Here is a 14,635-nt window from a genome sequence, read left to right as displayed (position 1 = left end):
AATTTAACCCTCTGCCTGCTCACAATAAGAACATAAGAAAGTTTACAAACGAGAGGAGGCCATTCGGCCCATCTTGCCCGTTTGGTTGTTAGTAGCTTATTGATCCCAGACTCTCATCAAGCAGCTTCCTGAAGGATCCCAGGGTGTCAGCTTCAACAACATTACTTGGGAGTTGGTTCCAGACTCCCACAATTCTCTGTGTAAAAAAGTGCCTCCTATTTTCTCTTCTGACTGTCCCTTTATCTAATCTCCATTTGTGACCACTGGTCCTTGTTTCTTTTTTCAGGTCGAAAACCCTGGGTCGACATTGTCAATACCTTTTAGAATTCTGAATGCTTGAATCAGATCGCCACGTAGTCTTCTTTGTTCAAGACTGAATAGATTAAACTCTTTTAGTCTGTCTGCATATGACATGCCTTTTAGGCCCAGAATAATTACAACTTACAACTACGTCTCACCCGAAAGACGGAGCACAAGGAGGTTAAGTGACTTGCTCAGGGTCACACAATGAGTCAGTGGCTGAGGTGGGATTTGAACCGGAGACCTCCTGGTTACAAGCCCTTTTCTTTAACCACTGGACCACAGTTTCCAACACTAACAAACAAACCAAAATAAAAGGCAATCAGTCGACATCAATTTAAACTGCAGTGCCAAAAATTTTAATAATCAGTGCAAACAAATTTTAAATAACACAGGTGAAGACAAATACTAGTGTCAATAATAATAAGAAATAATAAAAATGTGATCACTAGTCACCTTGTGGCAGAGACCCAATACAAAGAGAGACCTATCAAATATCTTAACAATAATGTCATAGGGAAACTATTGCTGGTATTAATTTCAAATAGAAACTGTTTCTAATCCAGTCACATACATGCTATGGTTGTGAATCTGTGCTGTGTTCTTGCCATTTAATTACAATCTGCCTACACTGTATGTGTTGTAAGTCCAATGCACAGGCGAGTATCAGTTCAGTGGATGCTTTAATATCAATATACAGTATTTGTCATAGACTCCTGATACAATATGTATTATAGTCCCATTGTCTTGATAAGAATTGGCAGTAGACCTATAGCAAAGTGGGAGGAAAGTAAAAAAAATAAGTGCACTATTTACTAATAGTGGTGTGCTGTTTCATCGAGTCACATGGTGAACTGGGATATTTTTGTTGGTAATATGGTAATAACATCTAATTTTAAAGACCGCCATCAGATCAATGGTACATAGTTTAGGATCATTGTCATCATCATTGCCATCACAATCGGCAGTGTCAGATCCGAACCAATGCACGTATGATAATGTCTGCTGCTCGCTATAAGTGCTAAAAAAAACAAAAACATTACCAGTCCCAAGTTCATTTCATTTTGTCCCTACAGTGTTATGAAAAACGAATGTATACTTACTTTGGAGCCAAGGTACACATTTCTTAGCAGTCCTTATATTACTGAATCAGCTACCGGATTTCCTGAATTATACTTAATATTCACCTAAAGTCCATTTAGATAAGCATCATTAGATTTTTTTTCAACTGAATACTGTTTTCTAAAACATTTGTTTCCAAAAAGTGAGCAATGGTATAGATTTTGTAAATGTATTTATTATTTACAGTATCTGTACAGTCATTTTGTTTTAAATAATTAAACATCAATCCGAAAATAAAAACAAAGGAGGCTGTCAATCTTATTTGACCAAATTTTATTACAAACACTTGCACTATCAAATGGGACAATAATTGTGTAATTTGTATGTTTCACACTTAATAACTGCATCGTGAAGACACTACCGATGCACAGCCCTATTTACTAATTAATCACTTGTGTTTTAGAATGCCCTGAGCCCCCCAACATCACTGCCATTGTGGCAGGTACAATCGCGGGTGTAGCTCTCATTGGCTCGTTCCTCCTGCTAATCTGGAAATTCGTCACCTTACTGCAAGACCGTCGGGAGTATCGCAAATTTGAAAAGGAAAAGGCAAACGCACAGTGGAATTCAGTAAGTCACTTTACATACAAGCACACTGTTTTTTGTTAGTAATTCTGTGAGTGGCTAAAGTGGTTATCTGAGTTGATTCTAGAACATATTTGAAATACATTGATTGATTTTGGGCTGGCATTGTTAAATAGTCACAATTATGAAATGTATGTCCACAGCACTTTGAAATAGTATTTACAACCAACCAAACAGTTAATGCATTGATTCTGAAAATTACAAACATATTATTTGTGGTGTGAAACACAACAGTATTTATTGAGACAAGGGATGCAAAGGACAAAGCTACAATTTAAAGAAGCTTCAAATGCCATATTTGCTGTAGTCCAAGTTTTTGGAAGCCAAAGACCTTCATAAAATTCAAGACATAGCCACGCAGACATTACCTGCACAAGAACAGCAACATCAGCATCAACTATTGTGTGTATTTTGACTATTTTAAATGTTTTACTTTTGCTAATAAATTTAGCATTACCTTCATTCTATGGAATATGATCTTCTAAATAAAAAGGAAACAAACTTAAAAATCAGAATATAGTATTTGCCTTTTTAAGTATCAATACCGACCTCTAGTGGTCTTAAACATTTACCTAGTTATAAGTAAAAAAACCTGGAGATTTCATTTAATATTATCTCTAATTTCTTTTCCTAACAGGCTGATAATCCACTTTTTAAGGGTGCAACTACTACTGTCATGAACCCCAACTTCTCTGGCGACTCGAGCTAAATGTATGACAGACAGCAACACCTCTAACTATTTGTTCCCTTTTTTTGTTTGGTTAACATGTGCTATTAAATTGGTACCCGCTGATGCTAACAGCTTCTGATGGAATTGTAAGCCTTGCCTGTGTATTAAAATGGTCTTTCAGAAGATGCTTCTGAACCAGATTTGCTTCTAAACAGTATGGGAGAATACATTATGCAAACAGTAACAGGATAAATGCTCCAAATACAATGTACCTTAATTTATTGTTGATTTTCAACGAGGATGCCCATGTAAAGATATGTGATCATATCAAGGAGGTACAGAAAGTCTACCTCACTACCTTGGAGGCTGCGGTATACATTTAAAGATCTGATACAAAGAACATTTGGAAAAACAAATTACCTAATGTTAAGCTGTTATATGCATACATAACTTCAAAAACCCAGCACTAAAGTAGTATTTAGTATCATTTTTGTGCAGATGTCTGTTAGTACCTGTTCCAATGACATCCCCATTATCTGAGACAGAGCAAATAGCCTTGTTAACAAATAATGCAAAACAGCTTTACTAGTAATCCACAGCCAACTCAACCCACAGTAACAATGTATTATGTTTTATTGATCTAAAACAGTTGTGTTACCAGAGTACACTTGTAAACGTGTTATATCACAGACCTCTTCTCCCCTGTATTACTGCTACAGCAGCTAAGTAAATCTGACATACTGTATAGATATATAGACAGAAATTACATCCAGTATGTTCACCTAGACTAGCATAGCTGGACATAATAAATTGGCCTAAAATGTTATGTAAATGATTGTCTGACTTTCTCATGTTTTTTGAATGTTACACTTTGGACATTAATCTTATTAAACAATAGAGACACAATATAAATAAATATTGTGCCTCTATTTTTTAATAAGATTAATGGCATGTGCATGCCTTTCTAAATACATGCCAAGATTCTCATAACATGTTTGAATAAATGGTAATCTTATTGGGCACAGCATATTTAATGTATACAGTGACTTTTTATGCAAATTAGTCTTAAGCGAACCTCCATCTAGTTAATGAAATACCTACTTGTATTATTATTAATTAGTCATTTAGCAGATGCTTTTATCAACAGTGACTAGGGGGTGAACTATGCATCAACAACTGCTGCTGCAGTCACTTACAATAGGACCTTGGTTTTAATTCTCACCCAAAGGACGGAGCACAAGAAGGTTAAGTGAAACTCAGGGTCACACACAGTGAGCGAGTGGCTAAACCAGGATTTGAACTGTGAACCTTCTGGTATCATGCCATTTCCTTTATCCACTGGACCACCAAACCTACTACTGTGAAATCCATATTGACACAAACGATCACACCTGTACAAGGAGCATGTAGTTCTGGCTTTAGACTTTCATTTATTCCACCCCATTATCACAATGTGAAAGTTTCAGATTTCCAGACCCAGGTGATGTATAAGTATGGTTTCCAGTTGCCCCCCACCCTCAAATTGTACTCCAGAATACTATTTATAAACCATTAGGGTGGAAATACACACAATGTTATGTAATTTCCCGGTCACTCCTTATTGATAGGTTTGACTGTTTGCTTTTTGCATCCGTATGTTATTCAAATCATCTGTATTGCAGTACATATGAATTACTATGAAATAATATATTTTTACAATGCTTTTATCTTACATTTAGGCATTCTGAAATCTAATAAAATACCTGAATGCAAGTAGTACAATAAAAAAAGAGAACTGTTAATAAACTTGTATGCTTGTGTTTTATTTACAAATGTGCAGAGTATAACATGCGTGCTCATTTACATATTATTGAGAATGATGCAGAGGCATTCTTGGAATACATTGAAGTGTTTTATCTGATCCGTTTTTCAAATTATGTGCGTTTCTCGTGGACGCACAAGAAACCTGTTAGTTCCCTGCCCGTAATCAATGACACATTTTTTTTTTATTTGCAATGGATTTCCCGTGCATCATAGTAACACTAGGAAGATGTGATTTACAGATGTTAGTAACACTAGGAAGATGTGATTTACAGATGTTAGTAACACTAGAAGATGTGATTTACAGATTAGTAACACTAGGAAGATGTGATTTACAGTATAGATTTATAATTTGTATACAGTGATATGTTAGATGTAAATAAAATTCACAATGTAACAAAACAAAGTAAGGTTTGTATAAAATGTTATATGCATTAAAAATACACTTGCATTGCAATGGTCTTTAAGTAGTAGTAAATAATACTGACTATTTCTAGAATTAACTGTGAAGAAAAAAAAGCTTGATGCAGTCTTAAAGTTTGCAAATGTTAGAAGCTGCATAGCGAGTGTTATTGCATGGTGTGATACACATATTTTAAAAAAGTTAACATAAAATACATCAACTATGTTTCACATTAAGTAAAAGTGTATTTCATTTCTTCAAAGTTTGATTATAATAACCCTATAAAGATACAGCTGAAGAAAAAATAAGATTCAAATGAAATAAATAACAATTTAGATTACTTACTTATTTACAGTCTTACAGGTTTAATTTTTTTTTTAAATTGTCATTTTTATTAAGAAGTGCTAATTGTGGTAAAAATGTTTGGTAACCCCTGTGTTCAGGTATGGATGACAGACACTAGCTCTATGAATCGGGCCTGATGTCTAAACACTTATGACTGGTTTCACAGCCCACAATTAGCAATGGCTTACCCAGTTAGTTTTGGACTACCCAATGTTAACTTAGCTAAGGTAGTCCAAGATTAGTGCTAATCAGGGGCTGTAAAACCAACAATAAAAAAAATATTTTTGTGAAACAAATAATGGGGTGGAGGCCGTTTAATATAATTAATCAATTGGGTGGCAGGGTTGACTGGCAGGATTATATAAGCCAATGGATTTCTGTGAAAAAGAAGACCCACAAAAATCTTGTAAGCATTGTTTCATATAATGTGGTTGAATGTGAAGCTCTGTTCACTCAAGAACAGTGCTCCTGCAGTTCAGTCAGAGCTAAACAACTTCAGCACTATGCGTCTGCTTTTTAATGAGCGCTAAAATGAAGTCCTGGCCTAGATTTCACAATAGTTTTGGAGCAGTTTTGGAGCAGGCAGAGGAATCCCATCATTGGCAGAAATATGAAAGGACATGTGATGGTTGTGGCTTGGGTTGCTCAGTATAAAAGGACATGTGATGGTTGTGGCTTGGGTGGCTCAATAGATTGAAATGGGGCACAGTAATGGTTGTGAGGTGCTCAACCCCATAAAGGCCAACAGCACACATGTATTTGGACAAAATAACTTGCTTTTAAATATCTCCACAGTGGATTTTCATTACTGGTATATAGTTTAGTTAAGCTGTGGGTGCTATGAACAGTGATCTGTCTGACATGCTACTATCCTTTACAGAAAGGAAAAAAAAAGGAGTGCAGTAGCTGTGCAGTTTTAGCTGTACAAAATTGTATGATGCATCAAGAATAATTAAGTCCGGTGAGCGAGTGAATGACATGCAGGACTGTGTGCTGTGTGCACTGAAACTTGGTGGATGCCATCTCTTCCTTCTATTTTTTGTTTGCTTAAATAAAACATGATAAGTAAATTATTAACATTATTAACAAAGAATATATAAGAACATTATACATACTAATACATATATTAAAGATAAAAAAAGTTTTTGACCCAGTAACTGTGTTAAAAACATTGGCATATACCAGTATACAGTACATGTAGAACACTGGGAGGTGATGTACAATTCAAAACGATATCCTTCCTACTAGTTACATTACAGTCATTGAATGGTATAGCTAATCTTAATGTGATGTTATTTACATCTTATTATACAAACCATCTGACACAAACTTTAAAAGAGTGCGACTTTTATCAGGGAGCAATAGAAATTGCTGCACCATGTCCCATCTGCTGTAAATCAAACTGTACAACCACAAAGTAAAATATAAAACATAGCACTTACACATATTATACAAAATATTGTGCTGACCAAAGAGAAACTGCATGACTAGCCCATCCTATAATGATACTCTCTTATTAATAGCAAAGTCAGTAAACTAAAAATTAAGCACCAGACAAGTCAGTATCATTTTATCCCTAATGTATTGCTGTATTACATTGCAATGCCACACTGGCTGAATAGCATTCAGTTTCATTATTAAACAACCTAGCTTTGTTTCTTGCAAGAAGTATACTGTATAATCTCCTGTTGAGAAACTACAGAGTCCACAATGCACCTCACCACTCAACTTACTACCAAATTAATTCTCAGACTGTGGCGTGTAGACTGTAAGTTGGCTTGCATGTTTATCATGATGCAGTGTCCACATTATACATTTGTTCCCTCTTTATGTAGAACAGGAACCAGTATAGGAAAATGGTAGGTAAAGTTCAATTAAATGTTTTAAATGATAATATGTAACTAACCTCTGATATGGTTGCTCATAATAGATATATACAGGGTGATTAAAAATTAAGTTTACCATATGGTGCCTTGGTATGATAAACTTAATTTCTAATCACCCTGTATATATATATATATATATATATATATATATATATATATATATATATATATATATATACACAGTCACCTCCAAAATTATTGGCACCCTTGATAAAGAAGATCAAAAAAGACTGTATAAAATAAATAATACCAGTACTGAGCTATATTGTAATTTTCCAACATGTGGAATATATTTGACTTTATTAATGATTCAATGGAATCAACCAAAATTACACATTTCTCAAATTATAAATTTATTTCCAAAAAAAATGAAGTGTCTCAATTATTGGCACCCTTGTTTTCAGTACTTTGTGCACCCTCCCCTTGCAAGGATAACGACACAGCAAAACAGACCAAATGTTTAGATTTAATTAAGTCTTCTGACACACAAAGCAGTGGAAAAGCTCTTGTCTTTACTTATATTCTACACTACACTTCCATATATTGGGAGGTAAGCATAATCTTGAATTTATGTCTAACATATTGATATTGCCATAGGGTTAGGAATTATGTATTAGCTTCAGAGAGTGACATATTGGATGCTTTAGGATTTAGCTGTGAGCGTTTCAACATTTTGCATGTCTGGCCTAAGGGCAAAACATGTGATAACCATAATTGTATTGAAGTGTTAATGCTGTTAATATTGTAAAGGCTCTGGATCGCCCAGATTGCATATTAGCTGGGATCCAACGTGGTCTGTAACCACTTGATCCATTTTTAATCCATTTAATAAACCAAAGAGTACTAATTCTGCTCTGATTCGTTAAAACTTCAAACCTGAATGGATCTGTGTGATTTTTTTGATTACTTAAAAGTTGTCTGGATATATTTTAAGCCAGTGCATAAACAATCCACTTACAGGAGTCGAAAACATCTGTGTCCTCCTTAAACATCTCCCGAGTTTAAGAGGGTGCTCAGAGCATAAAAGAAGTATGCTGGAACATGGCAAATGTGAAATACTGATTGATACCCAATTGAAATGTAGTGTTTTTGTTTTTTATATACTGTATAAATGTAATTTTTCTTGAACAGGCTGCGTCCACTAGTGAATCAGTGCCGTTCAGTTTACTGCAGGCAGTTTATATATAAACGTGGCAGCCTTCATGCCAACCAGGTTTCCCCAGCTTGCTGTTGGACAGACAGACTGACTCATTCGGCCAGTAAGTCAGAAAGAGTTGAAGAAACACGCTCTCCATTCATTTTTAGTCCTGCACATTCTCAATATAGGGCTGCAGTTCTGACAACAGAACTTACTCATGGCTCCTACAGTCGTAAGAAATGGAATGTATGTTACATGAAGGTGCATCGGCTGCTGTAAGAAACACGCTGGTATTTCACTGTGCAATTTGTTAGCTTTTCATACTGTTGGTAAGGTAATGGGAATACCACATACTACTCTGCTATATTCTATTTGGAGTCCATGAAAGAGGTTAACATTTACAATCACAGATTTATTTTAATTTTTTTAACTGTTCTGGATTCAAATGTTGCGGCTTTCACCACTGATAGTTTTTAAACTTAGGTAAAAAATGGTTTTAAAGAGTCTCATACTGTTACTTTGTATTTTATAATGTTATTTAACACTTTTCATTCACTCTATTTTATCATCTGGGTTTTAAACCTTTTCTGAATAAACAAACAAATTAAGTAACATACCCTACCCTTGCTGTGTAGACAAAGTGCTTTAGTCTTCACTGCCATTTATCTGGCAACTTCCACTTTTCCACAAAAGAAACATGAAGCTGAATAAAGAAGCCACTGAATGCATGCCTTTCTCGTTATGTAACGTAGCTGTTCTCTCCACTGAGATTCTTTGGCTAAGCTGGCTCAACAAGCAGACAGCAGAGGGAGTGTAATCCATCTCTAGGCTGCGACGGCTGCCTTGCTAGTTATTGTTTGCTGAGAGCAAGTAAGAGCAGTGAGGAGGCTGAAGTTTATTCAGAGCAAGGCGGAGAGACTGGTGGTTTGCTTGTACAGCCTAGAGGACATCTGCTTCTGCAACAGGTAAGCTGAACTTTAAGGAAACAACCATTTGTTTTGTTTTTTTAGGCTTGGTTACCTTCATTCCCTCCTTGTCTGTGCCCTGCATCACCTGACCACTGTAAAAGGAATAGACTGAATCCTAAGTTTAACTTCCCAAGCATGCAGGCTCAAAAGGGTAGGCAAGCAGTATTATTTGTGAGAAGTTCTCATGGGAAATTTTCAGTTACAGCAAAGCTTAGCTCAGCTAATCCCAAAGAGGTAAGCGATTTCTTTTTAAATGTATTTGCAGCCACAGATAAGCCGACCTTAATTATTTTAGCACCCTGTGTATAGTCAATTGCTTTGCATTTTACATAAAGTATACATAGCATTTTTTTTCCATTCAAAACCAGAAGCAGCATCTGCAGTTTAGTTAGAGATCACCATGGGTGTGCATCCTAATCGGGTCTGTTTACTTTTAAGAAGAGGGTCAAGGGCAGTGCTGATCTTCTGCTTTAAATATATTTACTCCACACATCAAACTGAGCTCTTTTTTCACTTGCCATTGTAGAAACAAATTCTGGCAAGATGATTAATCGGTGCACACTGATACTGTACGTGTTTTTAATTTCTAACAATTATGCCATTTCTGGCAGACACGGACATGGATTGTACCCTTCAAATACATGTCAAGAAATGTTTGTTCAAATATTCTGATATGTGTCCCTGTGACAAGGATGACCGAGGTTTGAGACTCAGAGACAGTTTAGAAGTTCAAAATGAAGTTTTTAATAAACAAAAATACAAAATAAACCGGCACAAGGGCCAAACAAAAAGGTTCAAAGCACAAAATACAAACAAAATGAAACTTACAAAAGAATAAAGCTTCCAGGCTGGGCGTTGCCTTCACTGGATTGCAAAAAATGGAAAAACCACAGCACACACAGAAAAAACACAGAGGCTTCCTCTCCTTCTAGAACTCTCCTCCTAAATGAGAGGCTGAGGCCTCCTTTTATGCCAGGTGGCTGGGTCCTTAATTGGATGATTAATTAACTGATTGCTCCCACCTGACACAATCAATCTGGGCAGGGAGGAGAATTTAACTCCTTCCCTGACAGTATTTCTAAGGGCAGAGCCCTGCTCTGCCACAGTCCCATTACTATAATAAAATTATTAAACTCATATATTACAACTTGTAATCAAATTTGCAAAGACCTACACTATGACCCTGCTTCAGCATCTCATCTGGTGTGAATTTTAAACTTTTTGAATAGATTACTTTTGCTTTGGATGGTTCTCTTTCATACAAATACAACACAAATGTACACTTGAATTGCACACTTCATGGCAAATCATCCCAGAGTGCTCCACAGTAATACTAGAATCAGATCCAACTACAAAAATACACTCAAACATGTCTTCAATCTAGAATAAAAAGATTACATTGTCTTGGCTGTCCTGATCTCAATGGGGATTGGATTGGAATCACCAGTAGATCAGTTTCCTATCTCAGAGAACAGCTTGGAAGATAGGGAGTTAGCAAGTTTTGATGAGAAGAAGGCCCAAGATCATGAAGTACCTTATAGGTAGTAAGAATAGCTTTTAACTCTGTTCTGCAAGAGTGCAGCACCGGATACTTGGTTTGCTTGTGTAGTTGCCAGTGCAAGCAAGCATTCTGGCAGCAGCATTACAAACCAGTTGAAGAATATTTCATGTAACATCTGGAATGCCAGCAAACAAAGCTTCACAAGTATCTTTCCAGGAAGCAATACAAGTATGAAATAACTGTTCAGCATCTTTCCTAGTTAACATGGGCCTTAATTGTACAATGTGCCTCAAATGATAAAAAGAGGTCTTTGTGACAGAGCTAAGGTGTTTCAAACTTTACAGCCTGTTCCTGCTATTAAAATAAAAACATAAAAAGTCCTTCCTATATTTTACACCTAACTCAGAATTCCATGATGGGGCCTGGGATTTCCTTCTTAATTCCTATCAGCTGCATAGCAACATAACATTAAGCCCCGTGACCCCTGAGATGCCTGAATGTTTGTTACTCTGGAAGGTTAAACCATGCACACCATGTTCATCAATCATTACACAAACCACAGCCTCAGCACTGAAGCTACACTTCAAAATCTGACTCTAAATCCTTTTAAATCTGTTTGAAGACTTGCAATGATCTGTCTGTAAATCATATCCTCAACTGACGAAACACAACAAAGGCAAAATTTAAATGAAATAGGGGGAGCATGCATCCACACCACATATAAAGCACACTGTTTCATTTCATAACTATTTGGTGAGCTACAGTTTGTTAGGAAGAGTTGTTGGTCATGTATCTCATTATTGATTATGTAAGGAAATGCCACTATTGTCATCATGACACACAGTATTTACAGAAGCAGACAAAAGATTAAGGCTGGCATAGTGGAAGGATGCTAATTAAAGGAGTCTAAAATCAGGAGTAGGTTGCAACCCCACCTTATCTCACCAGCTACGGGCTGCAGACAGTGGGCACGCTGCTTTATTCCACATTTGGTCTGTTTTTGCACTTTGCTCCTTTTTGTCTTTGGTCTGAATAGATCTGACCTTTGAGGGACATGTGATTTGAATATATACAGTAATCTGTTGCATATCTGCCCATCACATATCCACACTAACCGTTTATCCATCATGATCAAGCGCTTCACAACGTTAGTTTATTATTGGACAGAGAAAATTAGTTCAGAGATTGTAGATCTTACTAAGGTTTTCATACACTGTGTTGTATGTGCTCCGTGCGCTGCCATTGCTGGTAGTGTCACGTGAGCTGTTTAGTGTGTTGATATGTAAATAAATTCTGTTCGCCTGTGGGGCGTATCAACTTCAACCTCCGTCTCTATCTCCTGCCTGTCACTCAGCAGCGAATGCACGCATCAACACAGATCTTTCTAAATGGATCTTTCCTGTTTCTTTCTAAACAAGGGATTTAGGAGAGCTCCTTAATAAAAGCGGAATCTAAAAACAATCATTGTTTGAATATAGTAATTGTTACAGCTGTGTATAATGGTATTTAAAGAAGGATTAATTTTTCTGACTTTTTACATATGTGCCCTTACAGTCGGATACGTGATGGATTACTGTATATATATTAAACCTTTTTTGAAACTATAATTTGCACTACACCTTTAAAATACAGCTGTAAATGTAAAAACAAGTACATTTAACAGTGTTAAAATCTGTATGCAGTACATAAAAGAATGAGACAGCCAGTGTCACCTGCATTTCCCTGATGAATTGAAATTAAATTTGTATAGCCCAATGTGAGACGTGTGACAATCTCTCTGTCGCCTTAACAGATGACAAACACCTGTATGCAGATCCCTCCTGTGCAGCCATATATGGAAAGTGGAGAATCGGCTTATAGCTGAGGCACAAGGCAAAGTTCACCTGCTGTAAAGAGAAAGAAAGACCTTCTTTGCAGTAAGCAGCTCCCTCACCGACTCCTGCTGCACCTTCTCACAGACAGATCAACGGGCCACCATTTAACCAATCAACACCAGGTAAGGGTTGCATTTCTTGGTTTAAACATTCAGAAACGTTATATATAACATATTATTAATTATACTAAGTGAAGGATAGTGTTGTATGGGAGCGTATTAGTGTTGTTGGCGATTCTGAGCTCTATATGGTGCTGGAGGGCTGGTTTGAGAAAGCGGTTAATGATTTAGTGATTAAGAGGATCAAAGTGCTGGTGAATGTTAGCAGTAGCTGGGTGAATGGAGCGATCCTGAATGTCAGCAAAACGTAGATAAAAATGCACTCATTTTTTATAAAACACTGACACAGCACAAATTATTGCATTCTTCTATGCTTTTTTTATGGACCACTAAAGGATACACTCAAACACAATAGATATACTTTATACAACTCAGAGACTGAAAATGGAGTTGGAGTTAAACCAAAACTCATCATTTAAAAAAACAACAAGGCCTGTCAGTACTTCAAAGCTGCTTCTCTGGTGTGATGGTAATAGCACTACAGAATTAGTTCCTTTAAAACAGATATTGCTATTAGTGTTATTGGTTAAAGAAAAGCTCTTATGGTAGTTATGTTTTAATGCACGTGGTTATATAAAAAGAATAGGCCCTCTGAGCTTGACATTAAAAAAGATACTGAACCAAGCAGTGCAGATTTATTACAGGTAAGGAGAAGTGCACTTTGATACCTTGGACTTCATGGTCATATTCGTAGAGAGGTTTCTATGGCTGTATTCTATAGTTTCTCTTTCGAGGAACTGACTCCACTCCCTTTTGGAGTACTACCTGCCACAGATAAAATCACACTTATCAAATGGTGAATCCTACTCCACTTGATGTAGCTTTTTAGTAATTATAAAGCAAAACCAATGTGCAGAGAATCCAAAGCAGCATGCACTTCAATAGGACTCCCTTTTAAGGTACTAGGTTGTCACTGAAAGGACAGAAAGTTGTAATTGTTAAATATGTATCTCTAATTAGATAACAGTGGAGCAATAAAGGAAAATACCTGTTGTTTATTACACAATACTTTAATGTTCTCACAGATAAGAATGAAGTCAAAGGTTTTAGAATTTCCTCATTGTTAAAATAAATGTTACAAGTCGTCTAAAAAAAGAACAAACTGAACGAAGCGTTTCAGCACATATAAGCTTTATGGAGTATTTCCCCGGGTTATTAGCAAATTCAGGGCCAAATTGGAACATTATTTCTGGCAATAATACACAAATTATGCAAACAATTATAATTTTATAAGGGGTTTTCTGAAAAATCGTTTTTTAAAGCCCTACAGTCAAAACTTGTGTCACAGTTAGTATTACTACATACCCTGTTTTATAGTTATGGGTGATTGTGGCAAAGTGGTGATTGATTACAGGTGCGTGCAGTGCAGAGTGGATACAAGAACACACAGACAATGATTTTTCAGGTGCAAGGGTGTTCATTGATTTATTATACAATGTCCAGAGCTTTATGGCAAACACCTGTAAATAATGAATGATGGAAGTGATACAACGGCATGTATCACTTAGTTTGTAATCCTCGGGTTTGACCCGAAACCAAATAACAAAAGTCCAAGTTCTATTACACCCACACGAAACACAAAACACAAACACAGTTACCAGTGAGTGATTATTAGTGCTCGTGGTGCAAGACAGTTCTCCGTGAACAAAGGGGAAAGTGCTGGTGTCCGGGTTTGATGCTGGCTGAATAGCGACAGCTCCGGATCTTTTGTAGCAGTCTAAAATAACAAACAAACAGTTTTTACACAGACCACTAAAACACAACACTCACGTTTTTAGCAACACAGGATACTCCTGCTAGGTTTCTTCTAACCATTTACAAAGGAACAGATCACTTACACTATGTCCCCTATTTATACCCTCGCTCATGACCCCTAGGTTAACAAGCGCATCTGCTCCTCCAATCCTCAGATGCCACGCCGTTT

General features: G+C 36.5%; 2 protein-coding genes across 3 annotated transcripts in view; both read left to right on the top strand.

The window, feature by feature from the left end:
* LOC117426980 (integrin beta-2-like) overlaps nucleotides 1–4,462 on the top strand; it is a 78,585-nt gene extending 74,123 nt beyond the window's left edge. For both annotated transcript variants that reach the window (XM_034045270.3, XM_059033445.1), the window contains exons 15-16: nucleotides 1,826–1,992; nucleotides 2,645–4,462. In XM_034045270.3, the coding sequence (XP_033901161.2) occupies nucleotides 1,826–1,992; nucleotides 2,645–2,716 (239 nt within the window). In that variant the 3' untranslated portion in view covers nucleotides 2,717–4,462. The remainder of the gene's footprint in view (nucleotides 1–1,825; nucleotides 1,993–2,644) is intronic.
* Nucleotides 4,463–9,080: 4,618 nt separating this feature from the next.
* The window catches only part of LOC117426246 (villin-1), a 37,677-nt gene continuing 32,122 nt past the window's right edge, over nucleotides 9,081–14,635 (top strand). The window contains exons 1-2 of the mRNA XM_059033444.1: nucleotides 9,081–9,214; nucleotides 12,511–12,714. The gene's annotated coding sequence lies outside the window, so the exon portion shown is untranslated. The remainder of the gene's footprint in view (nucleotides 9,215–12,510; nucleotides 12,715–14,635) is intronic.

Source organism: Acipenser ruthenus, chromosome 11 (genome assembly GCF_902713425.1).
Source record: "Acipenser ruthenus chromosome 11, fAciRut3.2 maternal haplotype, whole genome shotgun sequence".
Classification (NCBI taxonomy): domain Eukaryota; kingdom Metazoa; phylum Chordata; class Actinopteri; order Acipenseriformes; family Acipenseridae; genus Acipenser; species Acipenser ruthenus.
Note: the sequence above shows the minus strand (reverse complement) of the source record. Positions and strands in the feature narration are given on the sequence as shown.